Here is a 24116-nt window from a genome sequence, read left to right as displayed (position 1 = left end):
TAAACAAATGTAAGTCTGATTCAAGCCCTCCATCAATGTGACTGTAAAAGTGGTTGGAATGTGAAGCTCTTTCAAGACTAATGATTGCAGCAACAATACACAAAGAAGAGTGTTCCATAAATAATAATGTATCTTATAGTAACTGTGGATAACATGCAGGCTGGGCAGAGCTCCATTTTACCCGGCCATGGAAATATGGTGGCTTTGTGGATCACATCCGAGGCTCTGGATTTGCAGTAGTCTGACTCCAGTAGAGTGTTAAACAATGTGGATTTCCCCGTGTTGGCCATTCCCGCTAGATACACGTCTCCATTGTACTTCCACAATCTCTGGAGATTAGATTTTCTATGCCATATCCCGTTTTGGTTCTAATGATGGGGGCATCTTTGATATTATCACTGGAAATGCCTACACCAGCACAGTGCTGGGAAAGCTGACATTTAATCATTTGCAAGTAGTTTTTAGAGTCTCCAGGGAGCAAGTCCACTTTATTACCCAGAACCACTATGTGTTTGTTTTCTCCAACAAGCTATAGCAAGTCTGGTACTATGGAGTATGGGATGTCCAGGAGATCTATGTTGAACAGTACCAAGGCGTTCTCTGATTTGACCCTGCGGACTATATCCAGATGTTCCTCCTTGGACATCTTGACAGTCAATGCCTTTTGGTGGTGTGTGAGCAAGTAACAACGATGACAAATGGCTTTTTTCAATTCCTTCTCCTCTAGCAAATGTTTATACTTCTCACTTGGTAGATAGCCTGCCACATCAGGTGCAGTGCATGACTGCGCCACATCCGTTGCAACAGGTGTCAATCCTCCATATCTGGCGTACCATAGATTTTCTACTGTCCTTTAGTTTTCTTTTTCGTCTTTTTGCTTGTTTCCTCGAGAAGGAAGTCTATTTCATGAAACTCGATGAGAGAATCAATGCTAGCTGTCGCCACTTTGGTCCCATCTTTCAATGACCACAGCTGTTGCTCCAGAGTTCTCTGCTGCTTCTCAGAGCCTGACCTCGGCGGCAACTTCTTGTCTTCTTTGGAAATCATGGGGACAGCATTCACATGGAGGTAACCATGAAGTTGGTCCTTGTGAGTATCTGTCACGCCCTGACCTTAGAGAGCTTTTTATGTCTCTATTTTGGGTTTGGTCAGGGTGTGATTTGGGTGGGCATTCTATGTTCTATTTTCTATGTTTTGGTATTTCTTTGTTTTGGCTGGGTATGGTTCTCAATCAGGGACAGCTGTCTATCATTGTCTCTGATTGGGAACCATACTTAGGTAGTCCTTTCCCTCCTTTCTTTGTGGGAAGTTAACTTTGTTTGTGGCACATAGCCCTAAGCTTCACGGTTGTTTTGTTTTGTATTGTTTATTGTTTTTGTCGGCGTCATTTCTAATAAAAGGAATATGTACGCTCACAACGCTGCGCTTTGGTCCAGTTCTTTCGACGGCCGTGACAGTATCTTCTTGATCTATGTAGTCCAGGAAAACAAATCACCCCTCTTTTTCCGGCTCTATGGAGGTGCATTTCCCTTGATTTTTTTTTTTTTTACCCAGATCTTGAATTTCACCCCTTGCTTCTCTTGCAGTGCTGTAAAATCTGGTCGTTCTTGTGTCATCCACAGTGGTGTAAAGTACTTAAGTAAAAAATACTTGAATGTACAACTTAAGTAGTTTTTGGGGTATCTGTACTTCACTACATACCTAAAGAAAATGATGTACTTTTTACTCCATACATTTTCCCTGACACCCAAAAGTACTCGTTACATTTTGAATGGTTAGCAGGACAGGAAAATTGTCCAATTCACACTTATTAAGAGAACATCACTACTGCCTCAGATCTGGCAGACTCACTAAACACATGCTTTGTTTGTATAAAATACTGAATGTTGGAGCATGCTCCTGGCTATACGTAAATTTAAAAAACAAGAAAATGGTGCCACCTGGCTTGCTTTATATAAGGAATTTGAAAAGATGTATACTTTTGATACCTAAGTATATTTTATCAATTACATTTACTTTTGATACTTAAGTATATTTTATCAATTACATTTACTTTTGATACTTAAGTATATTTCAAACCAAATCCTTTTAGACTTTTACTCAAGTAGTATTTTACTGGGTGCCTTTCACTTTTACTTGAGTCATTTTCTATTCAGGTATCTTTACTCAACTATGACAATTGGGTACTTTTTCCACCACTGGTCATCCAATACAAAAGGTAGTTCATGATGGAACATGTTTACTTCAAACATAGACATATAGTGCCTTGGTAGAGGTGATGAGATCGATTTGGTACTTTGGTTTAGAGATAGACATCGAATTGATAGATGTCGATAACATTTATATGTAACTGTTTCCCGTAATGGGGGTGGCAACAATTTATACATCTCTACAAACTAATAAAATGGAACCATACATTATACAATGATAATACAACCTTGAATAACACGAGCTGTTGCTTCTTCTTCTTCTTTGGTGGAGTTTAACTGCGGTTGGCAGACATTACCGCCCCTAACTGAACTATCAAAAATTTGTATAACTAAACTAAGATATACCACAGCATGTCTTTTTTACAGCCTGTCTTTTCCAACTGGAACAAATAGTTATAGTGGGCAGAGCAAGCAAGGAGGTGGGTTAGAGCCAAGCACGAGCTAGCGAGATTCTATTGGCGCGTTCTAGCATCATCTGCATGTTTTCGTTTGGGAACGCATACTCTGTGAGGTGCACGTGCGCAGTAACTCAATTCGTCTTCGCACTCCTTCTAAACGCGATATATATTTTTTTTTTTGCAAAGGGTAAAGTCTACAAAACGTTGTCCACTCTGTTCATAACAGATTCTAGTTTGGGGAACAGAAAACTGTATTGAGATTAAATGTTTGATCGATGAAAACATTTGCAGAGTGTCGGCTAAAATCGATCTCGTTCCATCTTCTCCCTCTGCCGGCCAGTGGGCTAAGGGCTTCCTCTCACGACCATATTTGGCATGAGTGGAAACGCCAAGCGGATGCTTCATATTTTTACATCCGGTGAAATATCTAATCTGTGAAACAATAGTATAAATCCAATACACATGTGAGTTGCTGGAATAAAAATACATGTATATCCTAACGGAACTGACGTTAGTGGAAATGTTGTTTATTTACGTTTACAGCTATTAAGATTCGGCATCTGATAATAATAATAACATATATAATTTTTTAGATAAAATAATATGATTATCATAGTTAATATTAGAGCAGAATAGTACAAATATTTAGTTAAGACTAATTTCTTGCACGGCAAAATAACAGTTTTTGCAGGAAATGACGTTTTAGGATTGACCGTCAATATTTCTTTTTGTATTCATTTAGATAGCAAAGTGTGCAACGTTAGACAACATTGAATCTGACACTGTTGATGATTTAAACGTCGGATTCTGCTTATTTAGGCGAACACGAGAGGGAATAAGCAGTAACCATGTATGACCAAGATGAAGGTATTTCAGCTATTTTACATATTGTAGCCAGCTAGCTAAGTTAGCATATAGGCTAATATATGGCGCCAGGAGCATCAACAAGAAGAGATAGCTAGCATGCCTGCTAGCGCTATGTAGGTTGACTCGTTTGTTACATACCAAATATGGTTTCACCAGACTAAACACCTAACGTTAGCTAGCTATAGCACACTTTCAACTAGGCCTATCTATATGAGCATCACATAATGCCATTATGTGCAAAAACAAAGCTGTCTTTGATATCTGCAGAGCTGAAATACCTTTGTGTCTATCAGTTGTTCTTCTGTAGAAAACTCCCATGAACTAGATTCGGGGCCTAGGCTAACATTAAATCACTGTGTCTGCATTCACTTTGTTGATGTATTTTCCGTGATCTCTTGCAGATATCCAATACGATGAGGATGAGGATGAAATCACCCCCGATTTATGGCAGGAAGCTTGCTGGATTGTTATCAGGTAAAATGATGCTCTCCCTACCTATCTCTCTTTTGATCATCACGTAGCATACACTATGCAGCGTGCTTATGTTCAAATTACACTAACTTCTCTGATGCACCCTACAGTTCCTACTTTGATGAGAAAGGTCTGGTGCGACAGCAGCTGGACTCCTTTGACGAGTTCATCCAGATGTCCGTGCAGAGGATTGTGGAGGATGCACCGCCCATTGACCTGCAGGCTGAGGCCCAGCACACCTCTGGAGAGGTGGAGGACCCGGTGAGTGACAGACAGGAACCTTCAGATACGCTGCTCTATGTAGGGCCTCTCTCTGAGGGCACTCATTCATGGTCTGTTACTAATGAGCCTGTTGCTTTTTTCTACAGCCACGCTACCTGCTGAAGTTTGAACAGATCTACCTTTCCAAACCCACTCACTGGGAAAGAGATGGAGCACCCTCCCCTATGATGCCCAACGAAGCCAGACTCCGGAACCTCACGTAAGTTGGCCCATTAGGAGCCATCATTTTATCACAATATATTTCCCGTGCACGTCATAGGCAACAACCTTTATTCCTGCCAGTGCCAACCAGGCTCACATATGTATTATACAGGTACTCTGCTCCCCTGTATGTGGACATCACCAAGACCATCATCAAGGAGGGCGAGGACCAGCTGCAGACGCAGCACCAAAAGACCTTCATCGGCAAGATCCCGATCATGCTGCGCTCCACCTACTGCCTGCTCAGCGGCCTGACGGACCGTGATCTCTGTGAGCTCAACGAGTGCCCGCTAGATCCCGGGGGCTACTTCATCATCAACGGCTCTGAGAAGGTAGAAGAAGAAAGAGCGAACGAGGGTGGAGGGTGGGATGTACAGTTCCAGTCAAAAGTTTGGACACACCTACTAATTCAAGGGTTTTTCTTTACCTTTACTATTTTCTACATTGTATAATAATAGTAAAGACATCAAAACTATGAAATAACACATATGGAATCATGTAGTAACCATGTAGTATATTTTATATTTGAGATTTTTCAAAGTAGTCACCTTTTGACCTGATGACACCTTTGCACACTCTTGGCATTCTCTCAACCAGCTTCACCTGGAATGCTTTTCCAACAGTCTTGAAGGTGTTCCCAAATATGGTGAGCACTTGTTGGCTGCTTTTCCTTCACTCTGCGGTACAACTCATCCCAAACCATCTCAACTGGGTTGAGGACAGGTGATTGTGGAGGCCATGTCATCTGATGCAGCACTCCGTCACACTCCTTCTTGGTCAAATAACCCTTACACAGCCTGGAGGTGTGTTTTAGGTCATTGTTCTGTTGAAAAACAAATTATAGTCCTACTAAGCGCAAACCAGATGGGATGGCGTATCGCTGCAGAAGGCTATTGTAGCCATGGTGGTTAAGTGTGCCTTGAATTCTAAATAAATCACCAACAGTGTCACCAACAAAGCACCGTCACACCACCTCCTCCATGCTTCACGGTGGAAACCACACATGCGGCGATCATCTGTTCACCTGCCCTGCGTCTCACAAAGACAAGACGGTGGTTGGCGCAAATTTGGACTCATCAGACCAAAGGACAGATTTCCACCGGTCTAGTGTCCATTGCTCGTGTTTCTTGGCTCAAGCATGTTTCTTCTTCTTATTGGTGTCCTTTAGTAGTGGTTTCTTTGCAGAAATCTGACCATGAAGGAAGGCCTGATTCACGCTGTCTCTGAACAGTTTATGTTGAGATGTGTCTGTTACTTGAACTCAGTGAAGCATTTATTTGGCCTGCAATTTCTGAGGCTGGTAACTCTAATTAACCTATCCTCTGCAGCAGAGGTAACTCTGGGTCTTCCTTTCCTGTGGCGGTCCTCATGAGAGCCAGTTTCATCATAACGCTTGATGGTTTTTGCGACTGCACTTGAAGAAACTTTAAAAGTTCTTCAGATTTTCCATATTGACTGACCTTCATGTCTTAAACTAATGATGGACTGTCGTTTCTCTTTGCTTATTTGAGCTGTTCTTGCCATAATGTGGACTTGGTTAAATAAGGCTATCTTCTGTATCCCCCCCTTCCTTGTCACAACACAACTGATTGTCTCAAATACATTAAGAAGGAAAGAAATTCCACAAATTAACTTATAACAAGGCACACCTGTTAATTGAAATGCATTTCAGGTGACTACCTCATGAAGCTGGTTGAGAAATGAGAAAATTCCAGAGTGTGCAAAGCTGTCATCCAGGCAAAGGGTGGCTATTTGAAGAATCTCAAATATAAAACATATTTTGATTTGATTAACACTTTTTTTGGTTACTACATGATTCCATATGTGTTATTTCATAGTTTTGATGTCTTCACTATTATTCTACAATGTTGAAAATAGTAAAAATAAAGAAAAACCCTTGAATGAGAAGGTGTGTCCAAACTTTTGACTGGTACTGTATGTCTGGCCTTGTTTGTTTGGGTACCCTTGTTTCTTAAATACTTTTCACAAAGCACCTGAGAAACACACGTTTTTGCTTGAAGAGGATGTTTTATTGATAACAACTGTTGTGTTTGGTGTGCAGGTCCTGATTGCCCAAGAAAAGATGGCCACGAACACAGTGTACGTCTTTGCCAAGAAGGACTCAAAGTACGCATACACAGGGGAGTGCCGCTCCTGCCTGGAGAACTCCTCGCGCCCCACCAGCTCCATCTGGGTTAGCATGATGGCCAGGGGAGGACAGGTGAGAAACAAACAACCTTGAACACCAAAATATACCCTGTCTGAATTTTCTGGCAAAGTTGCCTTTAGGTTCTCTTTCCTCTGCTACTGCACCCAAATGTTGACTCTTTGTTTCTTTTTCCACCAGGGGGTGAAGAAAAGTGCAATTGGTCAGAGGATCGTGTCCACTCTGCCCTACATCAGACAGGAGGTGCCCATCATCATAGTGTTCCGAGCCCTGGGCTTTGTGTCCGACAGAGACATCCTGGAGCACATCATCTACGACTTTGATGACCCTGAGATGATGGAGATGGTAAAAGTTCTACATTGTAACTGACACAAGAAACATACTCCTGCCCCCCCCCCCCCCCCTCTTTCTCATTGCCCACCCATTCATCCACACCTCTAATCTGATGTGCTGTGCTCCACCAGGTCAAGCCCTCCCTGGACGAGGCCTTTGTGATCCAGGAGCAGAACGTAGCCCTGAACTTCATCGGCTCTCGTGGTGCCAAGCCCGGTGTCACCAAAGAGAGGAGGATCAAGTACGCCAAGGAGGTGCTGCAGAAGGAGGTGCTCCCCCACGTCGGAGTCAGTGACTTCTGTGAGACCAAAAAGGCCTATTTCTTAGGGTGTGTTTTTTATTATGTTATATTAATGTAATAATCATAGAGATCCTATAATTCACCAGGTGTCTGTTGGAGATTCTATCTGTCATTCTATGGTTATGAAAGCATGATGTTACTGATTGCATAAAGACCAATATGTTGTTGTTGTGCTTGATATATTAGCCTAACACAGTGTTGAATATTTGGGGCTGTTTGTAGGTACATGGTCCACAGACTGCTATTGGCTGCCCTGGGCAGAAGAGAGCTGGATGACAGGGATCACTACGGCAACAAAAGATTGGACCTGGCTGGGCCTCTGTTGGCTTTCCTGTTCCGAGGGTAAGGCCTGAAGGAACACCTCTATAAAGCTATGATTCACAGATGCAGGACTACTTTGTGCAAACCTCACTCCTATCCAAACTGAGCATTTGGTGAATATTTATGAAGTCAATGGGATTCTAAGCCTGTAACTTTAATCAAGCTTTTTTTTCATTTCTTTGGACGCGTTTAGAATGTTCAAGAACCTGCTGAAAGAGATCCGCATCTACGCCCAGAAGTTCATTGACAGAGGGAAAGACTTCAACCTGGAGTTGGCCATCAAGACGCGCATCATCTCCGATGGCCTGAAGTACTCTCTTGCCACGGGGAACTGGGGTGATGTCAAGAAGGCCCATCAGGCCAGAGCTGGAGTGTCCCAGGTAACACAGTGCACAAGACATCTGGTTCACATTCCTATATACAGTAGTTTAGGCTCAGTTTGCCATTATGCTGCTACAAGAGGATTGTTGTCATTCCGAACCAGAACTTTTTGTGTTCTTTATCTCATTAGGTGTTGAACCGCTTGACCTTTGCCTCAACTCTCTCCCATCTTCGACGGGTGAACTCCCCCATCGGTCGAGACGGCAAGCTAGCCAAGCCCAGGCAGCTTCACAACACGCTGTGGGGCATGGTGTGCCCTGCCGAGACCCCCGAGGTACGTTCAAAACCAACCCAAATTACATCTGTGTTCATATCAAGGGCTATTGTTGCATCATACCATATTTTAAGGTTGAGGTTACCCTCAAATAATTAAGCTCTCAGTCAATTAAGGCGTGTCATTGATATGCTATTGTCCCTTCTTACTTTGTTCCTGTCATTGTGCCTCCCTCTGTCTATCTGGTCTCTCCAGGGTCATGCTGTAGGCCTGGTGAAGAACCTGGCCCTCATGGCTTACATCTCTGTGGGCTCCCAGCCCTCTCCCATCCTGGAGTTCTTGGAGGAGTGGAGCATGGAGAACCTGGAGGAGATCTCACCGGCAGCCATCGCAGAGTTAGTCCAGCAGATGGCAGCACACTGCTCTTTATCAGTCCAGAAGATATCTAAGCCTTCTCAGTCTTTTATGCTGAGTGATTTGTATAGTTTGTCAACCTCTCTTATCTGCATTTTAACAGATTTTTTTCTTCATTAATTCAACACTAACAGTGCCACAAAGATCTTTGTGAATGGCTGCTGGGTGGGAATACACAAGGACCCAGAGCAGCTGATGAACACACTGAGGAAACTGAGGAGGCAGATGGACATCATTGTGTCTGAGGTAAGGGATATGATTATTTCCTGGAATTTCAGCTTTTCTAACATTTTCATTATTTATTATATATTCATTTGAATTAACCTACAAACACAATATCCCTTATCCTGATGTGCTACGTTGTTCTGATCCGTGCTTACACCTGTTTCTAGGTATCCATGATCAGAGACATCCGAGAGAGGGAGATCCGCATCTACACAGACGCCGGGAGGATCTGTCGTCCTCTGCTGATCGTAGAGAAACAGAAGCTGCTGCTGAAGAGGAGACACATCGACCAGCTGAAGGAGAGGGAGTACAACAACTACAGTTGGCAGGACCTGGTGGCCAGCGGCGTGGTGGAGTACATCGACACCCTGGAGGAAGAGACAGTGATGCTGGCCATGACCCCTGACGACCTCCAGGAGAAGGGCGTGGCCTACTGTTCTACATACAGCCACTGTGAGATCCACCCCTCCATGATCCTGGGAGTCTGTGCTTCTATCATCCCTTTCCCCGATCACAACCAGGTACAGCTAAATCAGTCTTGGTATACAGTATCACACGATTTGTAATTTATATGCCTCTGTTTTAACTATAATCCTATTAATACCATTTCCTCCCCATCTTTTCCCCTGTGTAGTCTCCCAGAAACACGTACCAGTCTGCTATGGGTAAACAAGCCATGGGTGTGTACATCACCAACTTCCACGTGCGGATGGACACCCTGGCCCATGTGCTCTACTACCCCCAGAAACCCTTAGTCACCACTCGCTCTATGGAGTACCTGCGTTTCAGAGAGCTCCCAGCAGGTGAGAACTGGAGCGCTGCAGAATTAACAGCCAAAAACACTCCTGAACTCTGACCTAAAGATTTCTGCCATTTTTCTAGTTCTGGCTCGTTGAAATCCTCTCATTTGTGCCTGGTTTAGGTATCAATTCTATTGTGGCTATTGCGGCGTACACTGGCTACAACCAGGAGGACTCTGTCATCATGAACCGCTCTGCGGTGGACCGTGGATTCTTCAGGTTTGCGCTGTGATTTGAAGATAGAGATTTGCTGCAAAAATGACTTTTAAGACGGTGGTGTAATTAACGGTGTTTATTTCAGGTCTGTGTTCTACCGCTCCTATAAAGAACAAGAGTCAAAGAAAGGGTTTGATCAGGAGGAAATCTTTGAAAAACCCACACGCGAAACATGTTCGGGTAAGTTCTTAGCATCTACAAATATAGAGGAGTAAAACAGAAAAGCAGAGCCTACTTTTTCCATCATCTCATAAAATGTTCCATCGGCAGCTTCCATTTTAAATTGGCATTCATACAAACAGAACTGCTCAGTGATCAACCCAATGCCCCTGCCTTCTCCCAGGTATGAGGCACGCCATTTACGACAAGCTGGACGACGACGGCTTGATAGCTCCCGGCGTGCGCGTCTCCGGCGAGGACGTGATCATCGGCAAGACGGTGACCCTGCCGGAGATCGACGACGAGCTGGACAGCACCAACCGGCGCTACACCAAGAGGGACTGCAGCACCTTCCTCCGCACCAGCGAGACGGGCATCGTGGACCAAGTCATGGTCACCCTCAACCAAGAGGGCTATAAGTTCTGCAAGATCAGGGTGCGTCCTGAGTCCTCTAGCTTCCCACAGTAGGCATATTGTGTCAAGTTGACAATGCATTAGTAGGCTGTAAAAATGACAAACAAACAGTAATAAATTATCCCCTGTTGGCAGCTCTACCTATTTGTCAAGTTTAGAGTAGGCAGGAAGGTCATCCGTAGTATGGGCAGGTTTGAGTTGAGTTTTACGAGCATGATTGCTTCCATAGAAGCAACAAGCCCGAGATACCAAATCTGGGTTGTTGACAGGTTGACTAAATTGAACATGAGCTCCGCTGGTTGAATATTGCACCCTCTAACTTGGGCCATAAGGTTATGGAGCCTTATGGCCCAACTTGTGGTGTGATTTAACTCAAACTCCATTTGTTTCTTCTTGCAGGTTCGCTCTGTTCGTATCCCCCAGATTGGTGACAAGTTTGCCAGTCGACACGGGCAGAAGGGTACTTGTGGTATTCAGTACAGACAGGAGGTAGCGTATTAGACACATGTTCCTCATGCATAGTCTACAGGACTGCTCACTCTTAAGTAGACTACACAGTATGACATTGAGCCAGGAAATGTTTATCATGATGTTTAGTCAAAGGCCTAGAGACATTGTGTTTAGACTGAGCCTAAACATAAATAAAGCCAAAAGTCTCTTCACAGGAAATGCTAAGTCAACCACGTACCAGTATACTATAAAACTGATTTAGAGAGAACATGGAAGTCTCTGTAGAACGTGCAACATTCCTGCAAGGGGTTATGCCTTAGAAAGACTGGTCTAGAAAACTGGAACCCTCACACAAGTTTTTGTAAGTGAACTATGTCCTTTGTTCCGTTTCTTTCCACAGGACATGCCCTTCACTTGCGAGGGAATTACCCCAGACATCATCATCAACCCCCATGCCATCCCCTCTCGTATGACAGTCGGCCATTTGATTGAGTGCCTGCAGGGCAAGGTACCTGTCTAATAACTCCTCCCCCTACTTCATTTTAACTTGTGTTACTCCTATGTTGAGACCTCTGAAGGATGTGACAGTAAACGAATAAGGTACCTAGATTGGGTCTTTTAGAAATTACAAAGGTCAGTGTGACTTTGTTTGTTAAAGGTCAGAGACTTTTTGTGATGGAAATCAAGTGTAGTGTATGGATGGGAGTTTTCTTGTTTTCACCCTCTTCTTTCACCGTGTAGGTTTCAGCCAACAAAGGGGAGATTGGCGACGCCACACCTTTCAACGATGCGGTCAACGTGCAGAAGGTCTCCAACCTGCTGTCTGAATACGGATATCACCTGAGGGGCAACGAGGTCAGTACATCAGCCTCCTTTACCATTCACATCTACCTTCCTTAGTAGCTATTTCACACTAGTCTGTCTATAGAGTACAATTAACTGGCCTCGTCTTTCCCTTCTAGGTGTTGTACAACGGTTTTACCGGCCGTAAGATTACCTCTCAGATCTTCCTCGGTCCCACATACTACCAACGCCTAAAGCACATGGTGGACGACAAGATCCACTCTCGGGCCCGAGGCCCTGTCCAGATCCTCAACAGACAGCCCATGGAGGGCAGATCACGGTAAGAATACTAAGAATTATTTAACGTAGGACTTTTTCCCTTTTATGGCACTATTTGAGTGCACTGGGCATGCATTCCTGGGCTTGTATTCGTTAAGCAACTTAAAGTAGGGGCAGAACTAGGATCAGTTCTATCTTTTTAGATGATAAAAATGCACAGGGGGAGAGGGACCTGATCCTAGATCAGCACTTCTAGATCAGATGCTTTATGAATACAGGCCCTGATCTCACCCAGTTAAAACTAGAATCCTTAATTGAAACAATAACAAAGCAGGCACCCCACCTCTGTTTTGGTAAAAAGCTGAGGGATGGGCCTGGATAAATGCAACCACTGAAATTCATAGACCGAGCAATGGATGCAAGGACTGACCATCCATGATATCAACATTATAGTTTTAACCATATTTTGAGGCAACAATAATGCAGTAAAACAAGGTTATATTTTGGGTTCTGATGGGGTACGACAGTTGAACTAAGCACATGAGGCATTTCTAAGTTATATTCTACAAGAATCAATGGCTATAAATCATTACTAAATTAAGTCCAAAACTTGATTTAGTAACTGCAGATTGCTGCTTTAACTAACCATGCTCTCATTTTGCGCCCAGTGATGGAGGTCTTCGTTTTGGGGAGATGGAGCGTGATTGTCAGATAGCCCACGGCGCGGCTCAGTTCCTGCGTGAGAGGCTGTTTGAGGCGTCTGACCCCTACCAGGTCCACGTCTGCAACCTCTGTGGCCTCATGGCCATCGCCAACACCCGCACACACACCTACGAGTGCAGGGGCTGTCGCAACAAAACACAGGTACGGAACAACACCACCACCAGTCTCCCAGTTATTCCTGTTTATTACTTAGGCCGGCCTATTCACATGTTGTTTATGTCCATTATACCTTTATTACTGTAACCAGAATGTCAATTCCAAATTCTAACTACAATACTGTATAGTGAAATAGATTTTAGTGTTCCAACAGGACTATAAAAAAGTATTGCCTCTATAGCCTTAGTTTTGTTGAAGATTTGTCGAATAAGATGTTTGTACAATGTAACCGTTTCCACACTTTCTTGTCAGATCTCTCTGGTCAGAATGCCATACGCCTGCAAGCTGCTCTTCCAGGAGCTCATGTCCATGAGTATCGCCCCTCGCATGATGACCAGTTAGGAGCACTACCAAACCCCTGTCGAGTCAACAGGAATTGAATTGTGTTGTAGGAATGTCGAGGACATCGCTTATCTCTTCAGTGGGAGAGATGGAGCCTCAGGAGACAAAAACTAAACGCAACAGTCAACTTGTTTTGACGCTAATGGTCAGGTCCCCACGATTTGTCTCGCAAAATTATTTTGGGCGTGATACCACTGTTTTAGAACGGAAGGAACATCGTCTCGGTTGTTTTTGTCAAACTAGAATAAATAAAGGTTGGTTTTTAATTTGTTGTCACACTTTCTTCATTCAGTGTTTGTATTGAGCTAGCTAGCTTTATGTGGATTTGAAAAACTCAGATATATACTGTGTGTGTGTGTGTGTATATATATATATTTATTTCATAGTGTTACACTGTTCTGTGCAGAAGTCTTGATCATATAATATCGAAATAGCCACAACTTTTTCAATTTTGTATTTATTAGTAATGTGCAGCAAGTGTCCCATGGTAGTAACATCAGTGATAGTAAACCATACACAAAAGGGAATACATCAAATACATACTTAAGCTGAAAAACTAGCAACATTTTGGTAAAAGCAATGTCCACTGGCCCCTTCATTGGAGTCGCAGACTTTTAGCAATAGCACCGAAAGTGGATCTCTACATTCCAACATAAATCCTCCTTTTTTTCTACATCATTTCAAACTTGTCGTTTGCTCAGTATACCCTACAGTACATCCCCAGACATCCGCCGCTGTGTGGTTTGTTAGCTAAACCCGTGGTATATGATCCCTGGGGTTATATGAATGCTAGAGAAAGCCTTGTCTGGTTAGCCTGCCTGTCATTCCAGATCGCTCACTCCACACAATGGCTTTTGCAAAGGCATGGCTTTATGGCTTATCAATTACCATGTCTAGGGAAAGAATGATTTGTGTACTTTTCAGGAGTTCAAAGAAAAACTACATTATAAATAAAAAATCGAGTCTTGAATGTAATGATTTATTCATATTCATTCGTTTTTCAAGTTTTAGTTTTTCAGTTATTTTAGTTATTTTTAGCCTGCATGTCAGTATGTTTCTGCCTTGGCCAACTATGATTGCCTTGAAATGTAATATTTTTGAGGCACCCAGTGTAAAATCCTTTAGAGTAAATAAATTCACAAAAACATAGAAAACTACATAAAAAAAGAGATGGTGGAAGAGTAAAGCAGATGTGAAACACTGCTGAGTTTGATTGAGCATGCATATGTGCAATTACATTGTGTGTGCGCACATACAGGAAATTGCCAAAATAAAGGAAACCCCAACATAAAGTGTCTTAATAGGGCGTTGGGCCACCACGAGCCAGAACAGCTTCAATGCACATTGGCATCGCTTATACAAGTGTCTGTAACTCTTTTGGAGTGATGTGACACCATTCTTCCATGAGAAATTCCATCATTTGGTGTTTTGCTGATGGTGGTGGAAAACGCTGTCTCAGGCGCCACTCCAGAATCTCCCCGTGTTCAATTGGGTTGAGATCTGGTGACTGAGAAAGCCATGCATATGGTTTTCAGGCTCATCAAACCATTGTGACCACTCGTGCCCTGTGGATGCAGGCATTGTCATCCTATGCGGGCATAGCCATGGTAGCCAAAATAATGGAATGCCCAGCATTTCTATACATGACCCTAAGCATGATGGGATGTTATAAATGCTTAATTAAGCCAGGAATAATACCTGCTTTCAATATACTTCGTATCCCTCATTTACTCAAGTGTTTAAATTATTTTGGCAGTAACTTGCGCATTTTAAAGAATGACTTGTGTGTGTGATTCCACTGACAAGAAAAATGTGTGTGAGAGGCCTAGATGTGTGTTGTGGATGTCTACGATGGTAACTTTCAATGTTGTGAGATGCAACGTTGATGCTTGTGCATACACAGTATACTGAGTATAACTACGAAAACTATGACTTGTTATCAAATAACAAATCAAGTATAAATATGATTGATGCTAATAGTGAGTGTTGGTCCTCTTTCTCAGTCAGTGTACAGGTCTACTTGTGTGAGCGGTGGGATAGTTGGGGGTGGGGGGGCTTGGGGCTGCTCCCTCCTCTTGTGACTCCTGCCAGGAGTCCCTGTTGTGCTGAGATGCCTTACAGCTCATCATCCTTGTTCACTGGAAGAGACACAGACAAGAACACGATGACAGATAAGTTAATTTATTAAAGAGGTAAGTGAATGTCTAGGGTAAGGGTCCTTAACTGGTCCTGTTTATAATACATAATAATACTTAATTTAATTGTTAAAAGCACTTTCTCAGACCCAAGGTGCAAAAAAATATATATATAATTGGGGAAGACTTAAATACTTGGATTGGTTTTCATCAGATTGTGTCACCTATCTAGCCCTGCTTCCTTTTTAGATCACCGGTAATGAAGGAGAAGTGCTTAGATAGGATCTTGCACGATGGAGAACATGCCTTGTTGTTTTTAATAGTATCCATCATCACAGACTACCAGGGATGGGAAATCACCTAAAGGTAGAGCTAACCTTGTTATTGTGATGGCGTTTTCACTCAAACATCCAGGTTCTTTCCCATGGAGCAAAGCTTTAAAGGCAGGTCAATAAAGTGCACGTGTCAACCCCAGTGACACGTGATGCCTTGTCGAGGCAACCATCTAGCCCTGTCGAGAGCCAAGTGATGTGGGCCGAGCCAAAAGCCAAAAGCAAAGCAGGCACTCCTAAACATGTCAGGACGGGATGGTCACCATGGGCTAGAAGTCACACACACACTGAATGTACGCATACATGCACAGACACACACACACACAAAATGTACGTGTACAAGGACGCACATGTACAGACACAGCATCATGCAAACCTGAAGAGACTAAATCAATGTATAAAGGGTAGACATGCCCTTTGGTGCCATGTTGTGTGGGTCTAGATTTAACATGAAACAAAGTAGAAATAAGAGTCCAATAGAACAGGGGTGCTTCAGTACCTTTCTTGACAGGGATGTCATCGATGGACTCCACCACGTGAATGGTGCCCACCGCTGAGGCTTCTCCCTTGGCGTTGACAGCGTGACACTCGTACGAACCCGCCTCTTCCTTGGTGAGCGGCGAGATCTGAAAAGCATGGCGACGGTGGTTATTACACCTTAATGTGATTTTTAGCAGAACACATGATAAGGTCTGCAGTGAACAAGCAGCTGCAAGGGGACACAAACACAGCCTCAAACTCTCCCTCCCAGCCAAACTCGGCCCATTTCGACAGAGCACGGGCGCCATTTCAAGTGTTCAGGATTGTTTGCAGTTGTATAACTGCTGTCCAGTGCCGGCTTGCCCCTGTGTAGGCGTTTAGACGTTTACTTCTCACAAGTACAAACATCTAAAGTGGAAGATGGCAAATTAAGAAAGCATGGCAACAAATCATTGTGGAAGATAAATACCCTGAAATGAGATCAAGAAATTGAAAGAATTTGATGTTTGACAGCAGGGGAGCAGAATACTGAGAGTGAAAAGAAAGGGAAGAAGAGATAGATATAAATCTAACCACTGAACAGGGCCCACCAATGTTTTCTGTTCCTTTTCTGAGACATTGAAGAAGGAGTTTCATTTCTATTAAACTCTCTGTCATGTAGAGGCTCTGAACAGAACAAGTCAATGAGGAGCGTTGATGGATAACTTTGGAATATGCTTCAGGTAATATTTAAGCAATACGGCATGAGGGGGTGTGGTATATGGCCAATATACTACGGCTAAGGGCTGTTCATAAGCATGATGCAACGCGGAGTGCCTGGATACACGCCTTAGTCGTGGTAGATCAGCCATATACCACAAACCCCCGAGGGGCCTTATTGCTATTATAAACTGATTAGCAACATAATTTGAACAGTAAAAAAAAATTCTTCTCATACCCGTGGTATTCCACGGCTTTAAGCCAATCAGCATTCAGGGCTCAAACCACCCAGTTTATAATTATAAATAAATTGCATAAATAATGGAATGTCAGCTATCTAATACATAACTCTTCCACCATATGCTTTAATTTTCCCTTTATTAACTCTGTGTGTTGTCTTTGAGGTATTTGACTGATTTGTGTCTGTGGGGGAAGATCCACAAGTCTGTATGACAGCTAAAATATTTCAAGTAGTGTGCGTATCTGTGTGTTTATGTGTGTGTGGGCTGGTTGGACTCACCAGGACCCAGCCGGTGACCTCATGTTTCTCAGGTCCTCCACGGGTCTGAATGGCTAGGTTGTCTCTGTCTCCTGGAAGCAGCTCCATTCTCTGTTTTCCGCTGGTGACCTGGGAAACAACCGTTAACTTCATAACTAACTAATCGAATCAACTCATTAAAAGCACACAGTGTGCGTGCAGCTGTGAAGCTGAAAACATTTGACGCTTCAGCTACTACACTCACGAGGCAGCCAACTTAATCATGTTATAGTAGGTTTCAGTAAATTGCCCAATGTTATTTCAAGTCATCTAAAATCACATTCTCTTTATATGACCTAAGCTCAGACACTGACATCTACAGCTATAAAAACACATGATATAAGCAAAGAAAGCAAAGGCTCATCTGGGAAATCAGTGAACCACAAGAAAGTCTTGGTATGGAAAGATAGATGTAACTAACACATGACATGTTCTGTTGGATCCAAACCATACATCTTCAGTTGTATTGTATCGAGCTCACTGACATGTTTTCCCTCTCTCTCTCCCCTCAAAGAGACGAAGTGTGAGAACCAGCTGGAGGTGAGTTTGGTCTGTTTTGGTGTGTAGAAGACGTTGAAGGTCACACACCAGAGAAGTCACTTAATTCCAGAGAGAAATGCCAGAGTGGTTGTGGGTTTGATTCCCACGGGGGGTCAGTATGAAAAGGTATGCATCTTTTGGCCTTTCTCTCTCCTTCACTCTCTCTCTCCGTCTCTCACTTATCTCACTCATCAGTTCTGTCTCCATCTCCCACTCTCCCCCCTCAATTTTATCTCCCTCTCTCCCCTTTCCCATTCTTTTCCTCCCTCTTTCCCTCTCCCTCCCTATCTGAGGGGATTTTGAGGCAAGCTGAAAAGGGTTCTTCAGGAGGCCCGGACATTACTGTCTCCAGGCTCTAGTCCTCTACAGTAGATAGGACCTAACCCGGGCATAGTCATCACCTTCACTCTAACAGCTCAGTGTTCAACACCATAGTCTCGTCCAATCACTAAGCTAAAGACCCTGGGATTAAACACCTCCCTCTGCAACTGGATCCTGGACTTCCTGACGGGCCACCCCCAGGTGGTGAGGGTAGTCAACAACATATCTGCCATGCTCACCCTCAAATGGGGGCCCCTCCGGGGATTTTTTTTCCTTCTCACCCATCTACACAGAATGCCCCATAATGACAAAGTGAAAACAAGTTTTTAGACATTTTTGCAAATTTATTAAAAATGAAATACAGAAATATCTCATTTACACACCCCTGAGTCAAAACTTTGTAGAAGCACCTTTGGCAGCGATTACAGCTTTGAGTCTTTCTGGGTATGTCTCTAAGAGCTTTCCACAACTGGATTGTGCAACATTTGCCCGTTATTCTCTTCAAAATTCTTCAAGCTTTGTCAACTTGGTTATTGATCATTGCTAGACAACCATTTTTAGGTCTTGCCATAGATTTTCAAGTAAATTGAAGTCAAAATTGTAACTGAAGATTTCCTCTCTAACCCCTCATGTCCTGTGCTATTGTTTCAGTGTGGTGTTAACAATAGCGCGCTTCTTATCCTCCATGGTCATATCTCTTTCATCCATTGTGTCCTCAACTATAGAGCCCAAATCAACAATCAGTTGAAGGGGACGTATGAATATCTAGACATAGGAAAATACAGTAACAACCTACCGTATGTACAGTTATTTGGACCATCATACTAAACTAGACATGGGAGTGATTCTGATACCCGTATAGAAATGTTTTCTCAAAGCATGGGGCGATTGTCTTTTCTTTTGTACCATAACCTAGAAAAGTGTTGATTCAAATTTGAATTGAACATGTCCTAGTGACCTCACCGTTGGACCTTCTGGTACCTTCTTCCAGGTGATCACAGGGGTGGGGATTCCAATGGCCTCGCAGCTCAGGTAGACCTGGGAGCCTGTGACATTGTAGACCTCACCAGGGGCTGTCACAATGACAGGTGCTATAGAGGAGGAGAAGAAGAAAGAAAGAAAAAAAGGTGAGACAATTGAGTGGATTTAATATCTCCTTCAAATCAACCTGTAACATGTATTTTTTACCTTGGGCGGAATCAGAGAGAGCTCTGGTGTTATCCCCTGGGACAAGCTGGTACAAGATGGAAATGTCAGAGCAGGAATTCAATGTTCGTGTTCTGATTGATGCGTTGTATAAATGAGTGTGCGTGTTATAAATGAACAGATAGCGGCTCCAGTCCTTTTAGCCGTTCAGAAAATAATTCATGTGAATCTTACAGTAAGTGGTGAAGCTGATATAACATGGACCACATCAAGGAGTTTGGAGTTCATTCTGTTAGTTAGGAATTTGGTGAAATATTAAGCATACCTTCTCCCCTTGATTTTCTCATGCCAGTAAGAATTAGTTGAACATGAGAACCTGGACATTACTGTAATTGCCTTTGAAACATTGGGACAGGCTTTATGCTGACTTGCACCAATTAAAACTCTATTATTAATTCTGAAAAACAAAGCTGGTAATCTATTTAGCTCAAACAGAATGATCTGTCATTTCTATGGGCCAAGAAAATAATTTGTGCAATTACATCACGTCACACTTCTGGCACATAATACTTTACATGCGATCCACAAGTGTGGACAGAAATGTAGCTTTACTGAAATGTTATTTTAGTTATGATGAATAGGCTTTGAATGGCAAGGGTTGCAAAGGAAGGGCCGCTGGAAGACCTATGGAAGATTGAGTATGTTGTCTTTTAAATTCTCTATACTCCAACCCAAGGAATGGATATGATATGATAATTAGGATCATAAATAAGCACTGACTCATATACAGTTAAAGTCAGGAGTTTACATACACCTTTACCAAATACATTTAAACTCAGTTTTTCACAATTCCTGACATTTAATCCTAGGAAAAATTCCCTGTTTTAGGTCAGTTAGGATCATCACTTTATTTTAAGAATGTGAAATGTCAGAATAATAGTAGAGAGAATGATTTATTTCAGCTTTTATTTCTTTCATCACATTCCCAGTGGGTCAGAAGTTAACATATACTCAATTAGTATTTAGTAGCATTTAAAATGTTTAACTTTGGTCAAACGTTTCGGATAGCCTTCCACAAGCTTCACACAATAAGTTGGGTGAAGTTTGGCCCATTCCTCCTGACAGAGCTGGAGTAACTGAGTCAGGTTTGTAGGTTTCCTTGCTCGCACACACTTTTTCAGTTCTGCCCACAAATGTTCTTTTGATTTGAGGTCAGGGCTTTGTGATGGCCACTCCAATACCTTGACTTTGTTGTCCTTAAGCCATTTTGCCACAACTTTGGAAGTATGCTTGAGGTCATTGTCCATTTGGAAGACCCATTTGCGACCAAGCTTTAACTTCATGACAGATGTCTTGAGATGTTGCTTCAATATATCCACATAATTTCCCTTCCTCATGATGCCATCTATTTTGTGAAGTGCATCTGTCCCTCCTGCAGCAAAGCACCCCCCCCAACATGATGCTGCCACCCCCGTGCTTCATGGTTGGGATGGTGTTCTTCGGCTTGCAAGCCTCACCCTTTTTCCTCCAAACATAACGATCGTCATTATGGCCAAACAGTTCTATTTTTGTTTCATCAGACCAGAGGACATTTCTCCAAAAAGTACGATCTTTGTCCCCATGTGCAGTTTCAAACCGTAGTCTGGCATTTTTATGGCGGTTTTGGAGCAGTGTCTTCTTCCTTGCTGAGCGGCCTTTCAGGTTATATCGATATAGGACTCATTTTACTTTGGATATAGATACTTTTGTACCTGTTTCCTCCAGCATCTTCACAAGGTCCTTTTCTGTTGTTCTGGGATTGATTTGCACTTTCGGGCACCAAAGTACTTTCCTCTCTAGGAGACAGAACGCGTCTCCTTCCTGAGCGGTATGACGGCTGCGTGGTCCAATGGTGTTTATACTTGCGTACTATTGTTTGTACAGATGAACGTGGTACCTCCATACGTTTGGAAATTGCTCCCAAGGATGAACCAGACTTGTTGATTTCTTTTGATTTCCCCATGATGTCAAGCAAAGAGGCACTGAGTTTGAAGGTAGGCCTTGAAATACATCCACAGGTACACCCCCAATTGACTCAAATGATGTCAATTATCCTATCAGACGCTTCTAAAGCCAGGACATCATTTTCGGGAATTTTCCAAGCTGTTTAAAGGAACAGTCAACTTAGTGTATGTAAACTTCTGACCCACTGGAATTGTGATACAGTGAACTATACGTGAAATAATCTGTCTGTAAACAATTGTTGGAAAAATGACTTGTGTCATGCACAAAGTAGATGTCCTAACCGACTTGCCGAAACTATAGTTTGTTAACAAGAAATTTGTGGAGTGTTTGAAAAACAAGTTTTAATGACTCCATCCTAAGTGCATGTAAACCTCCAACTTCAACTGTAGCTAGAGGCCCATGTTGTTTTGAATTCCGGTGAAATTTACTGTCACCAATTAAGTAAGGTCAACAAAATCCTCCCCTGAAACCACAGCCCTAGGCCTAGTCAACAAACCCTGAGAAAACAATAACAATTTGGAGTGGAGAGAGGAATGTTGGCCTTGAACTTGAACCTAACGTTATATTCACCTTTACCTATCTGAGAGCCTAAAGGGTGCAGTGTAAGTGGTGGTCTGACATCGCCCTGTTGTATATGGGCAAATTAGCAAGAGTCTGGGGCCTTTCGTGTGGCACGACTTTATCTGCCAGCTAGCCAGGTTTTTTCCTCCATTCTTTTTCCATGTCCTGAACCCTTTCGCCTGCCTAATCCAGAGCCGGCATGCAGTTATAATTAATCATGTGAAGGTTCAGTGAACTAGACACTGCTGGCTTTGCTTTAAACCAACAGGGCCTGTCTGTGTGTTTGTAGGCGAGGTGCTGTCTGTTCAGGGCTATATGTACTATAGAGAGTGCCACCCCAGAGTGGAGACAACGGCTTTCAGCTTGTTCAGTGGCTGGCATTAGTTAGATCTGGTTGTTTTGGAAGGATTATAGAGATAGAGGATGATGTAAACCTTGTCCACACCCAGTGGATAGTGCCACAGATTTTCCATAGTTCTCAGTCAGTTCTTCTATCCAGTAACTAGAGAACACTCATGTCTCTGCATGGGTCCCAAGACAAATCAATGTATTGTGACAGGGATGTACAATAACAATGTAAGTTGATGGTGCATTGGACAGTAGTCTAATCAAGACCATTTAGAATCAGTTCATGCAAGGCAAACATTGACAACAGGTCATAGAGAGATAGCATCCGTAGGGATCAATACATTAAACATTATTTGCATTGTGTAAATGGTTATTGATTATGCCAATAAGCTTATAGCAAGCATATCACACTTTAAAAAACCATAATACCTCTTACTGATAGAGGGGAAAGATTAGTCAAGATGAAAGTGACACCAACATGTAACACCAAAATGTAATGTCTAGGCCCCTTGGTGAACTATTGGCTATTAGGTCAGAATGTATTTGAGATGGATGAGAATTATTGTAGCGTGATACACCAAATAAAAACAATTTTTCCAAAATATACAGAATTCAATGTCCACTAAACTACTACTGCGCTCTATATAATAAGTGGACCGTTATCTGCCGTTCCCCCCATTCTCACCTGTTGAGCATTTTCCTTTATTCAAAATCTTGATTTCAGGCTTCTCCTCGCTCACGGCTTTCAGGCTGGCAACTTTCAAGTCGCAACCAGTTTTATAAGTCACCCCATCGGAGCCACACACTTCGTAGTTGGTTTTGCAGGCGCAAACGCCGAGCTTTGTCTTTTTGTCCTTTTCGCTCTTTACGCACTCCAGTCCAGAGGCGCAACGCTTGGCTGTGACTCCGCGCCCCCCACATGGTTCCCCGGCTCCATACACGCAAAGTGAACAACAACCGCAGAAGTCAAAAATTGTGCCAGACTTGCAGCCCTCCTTTGGTAGAGGGTCGCACAGGCTGGGTTCACACGTGCCACAGGTGCGCGGCACACGGTCCGCAGATGCGGACGCAAGTGACAACGATACCGCCACGGCGAAAAGCACCAACATGTTGATGTTGAGTTTATAGTGGTGGTTCTGTATTGCCATGGCTGTCTCATACAGTGTAAAGCACCGTACAGTTCTTATTAGCGATTTTGTTGAAGCTCAACCCCGCCCCCAAAATCCCCTCCTTTGACTTCCATGTCTCCATAAAAGTTTTGGTCTAAATCCCCATTTTAAATTGACTTTGCAATTAACCAAAAACACCACAGTTAATAGAAAATAATGTTTTATTTTACTGAAGTAACTTCAACCCAATTACTTCAACTTTTTGAACACATCTGATATAATCAACAATTTATGGATCACATAATGATATTCACATTCAATAAATAAACATTTTATGCAATTTACACTGGATGTTCAAAGTACAAATCTAGCATCCACTGATCATCCATGACTATGGTGGTCATCTTAAATACATTTCTTGCACATCATTTGCCAGTTACAATGCCAGTTAAAGTTGCATTGCCAGTTACATTCCTTAATCACAACACCAAGTTATCCCGGGTAGAACAAGGAGTGGTTGCCTTTCAAAGTAAGCATGCACGTACATGTTACAGTATACACCAGTCACATAGATATCTTGATACTGACTTGGTTAGTTAGATATGGACGTGTTGGATAGGTCTGATTTTCTCTGATGGACCATGACCCATCGTGGTCCACTCTAGATCTCAGTTCAGTGGTCACCAACCCTTGTCCTGGAGAGATACAGGGTGTACAGTGCAGGTGTTTGTGCCAACCTAGCGCTAACACGTGATTATTCAGCTAATCATTAATGCCTTGACTGGCTGAATTGGGG

The 24116-nt window shown here is 42.9% G+C and overlaps 2 protein-coding genes and 1 pseudogene across 3 annotated transcripts; 1 reads left to right on the top strand and 2 right to left on the bottom strand.

The window, feature by feature from the left end:
- Nucleotides 1–77: 77 nt before the first annotated feature.
- LOC129858638 (nitric oxide-associated protein 1-like) lies at nt 78–1616 on the bottom strand (annotated as a pseudogene).
- Nucleotides 1617–3297: 1681 nt separating this feature from the next.
- On the top strand, nt 3298–13373 carry LOC129858129 (DNA-directed RNA polymerase II subunit RPB2). Its single transcript, XM_055927116.1, has 24 exons — nt 3298–3475; nt 3877–3949; nt 4057–4207; nt 4315–4427; nt 4542–4761; nt 6492–6650; nt 6777–6941; nt 7061–7257; nt 7453–7572; nt 7745–7931; nt 8063–8206; nt 8402–8541; nt 8695–8806; nt 8953–9306; nt 9420–9588; nt 9708–9804; nt 9887–9981; nt 10145–10395; nt 10774–10863; nt 11225–11332; nt 11566–11679; nt 11787–11947; nt 12555–12750; nt 13018–13373. Exons 1-24 carry the CDS (start codon nt 3457–3459, stop codon nt 13105–13107), a joined length of 3525 nt encoding a protein of 1174 aa, XP_055783091.1. The 5' UTR covers nt 3298–3456; the 3' UTR covers nt 13108–13373.
- Nucleotides 13374–13548: 175 nt separating this feature from the next.
- LOC129858131 (insulin-like growth factor-binding protein 7) lies at nt 13549–23392 on the bottom strand. 2 transcript variants are annotated; one of them, XM_055927118.1, is made up of 5 exons: nt 22897–23392; nt 19116–19243; nt 17274–17381; nt 16074–16200; nt 13549–15245 (listed from the first exon to the last, which is right to left on the bottom strand). In XM_055927118.1, exons 1-5 carry the CDS (start codon nt 23357–23359, stop codon nt 15223–15225), a joined length of 849 nt encoding a protein of 282 aa, XP_055783093.1. In that variant the 5' UTR covers nt 23360–23392; the 3' UTR covers nt 13549–15222. The 2 variants fall into 2 exon arrangements, with proteins under 2 accessions (XP_055783093.1, XP_055783094.1); XM_055927119.1 differs by having other exon boundaries at nt 19134–19243.
- Between the last annotated feature and the right edge of the window lie 724 nt (nt 23393–24116).

Source organism: Salvelinus fontinalis, chromosome 6 (genome assembly GCF_029448725.1).
Source record: "Salvelinus fontinalis isolate EN_2023a chromosome 6, ASM2944872v1, whole genome shotgun sequence".
Lineage (NCBI taxonomy): Eukaryota > Metazoa > Chordata > Actinopteri > Salmoniformes > Salmonidae > Salvelinus > Salvelinus fontinalis.
The sequence above is the reverse complement of the archived record's forward strand: the minus strand, read 5'-3'. Positions and strand labels throughout refer to the sequence as shown.

Bases quoted from the DNA above. Each gene is read 5' to 3' on its own strand.
- LOC129858129 (XM_055927116.1), top strand. The intron at 7,258-7,452 runs GTGTGTTTTTTA...GGCTGTTTGTAG, and splicing joins AAAAAGGCCTATTTCTTAGG to GTACATGGTCCACAGACTGC. The intron at 7,932-8,062 runs GTAACACAGTGC...TTATCTCATTAG, and splicing joins CCAGAGCTGGAGTGTCCCAG to GTGTTGAACCGCTTGACCTT.
- LOC129858131 (XM_055927118.1), bottom strand. From the start codon at position 23,359: ATGGCAATACAGAACCACCACTATAAACTCAACATCAACATGTTGGTG. The intron at 17,382-19,115 runs GTGAGGTCACTA...GTTGTTTCCCAG, and splicing joins AGGTACCAGAAGGTCCAACG to GTCACCAGCGGAAAACAGAG. The intron at 16,201-17,273 runs GTGAGTCCAACC...CATGCTTTTCAG, and splicing joins AGGTCACCGGCTGGGTCCTG to ATCTCGCCGCTCACCAAGGA.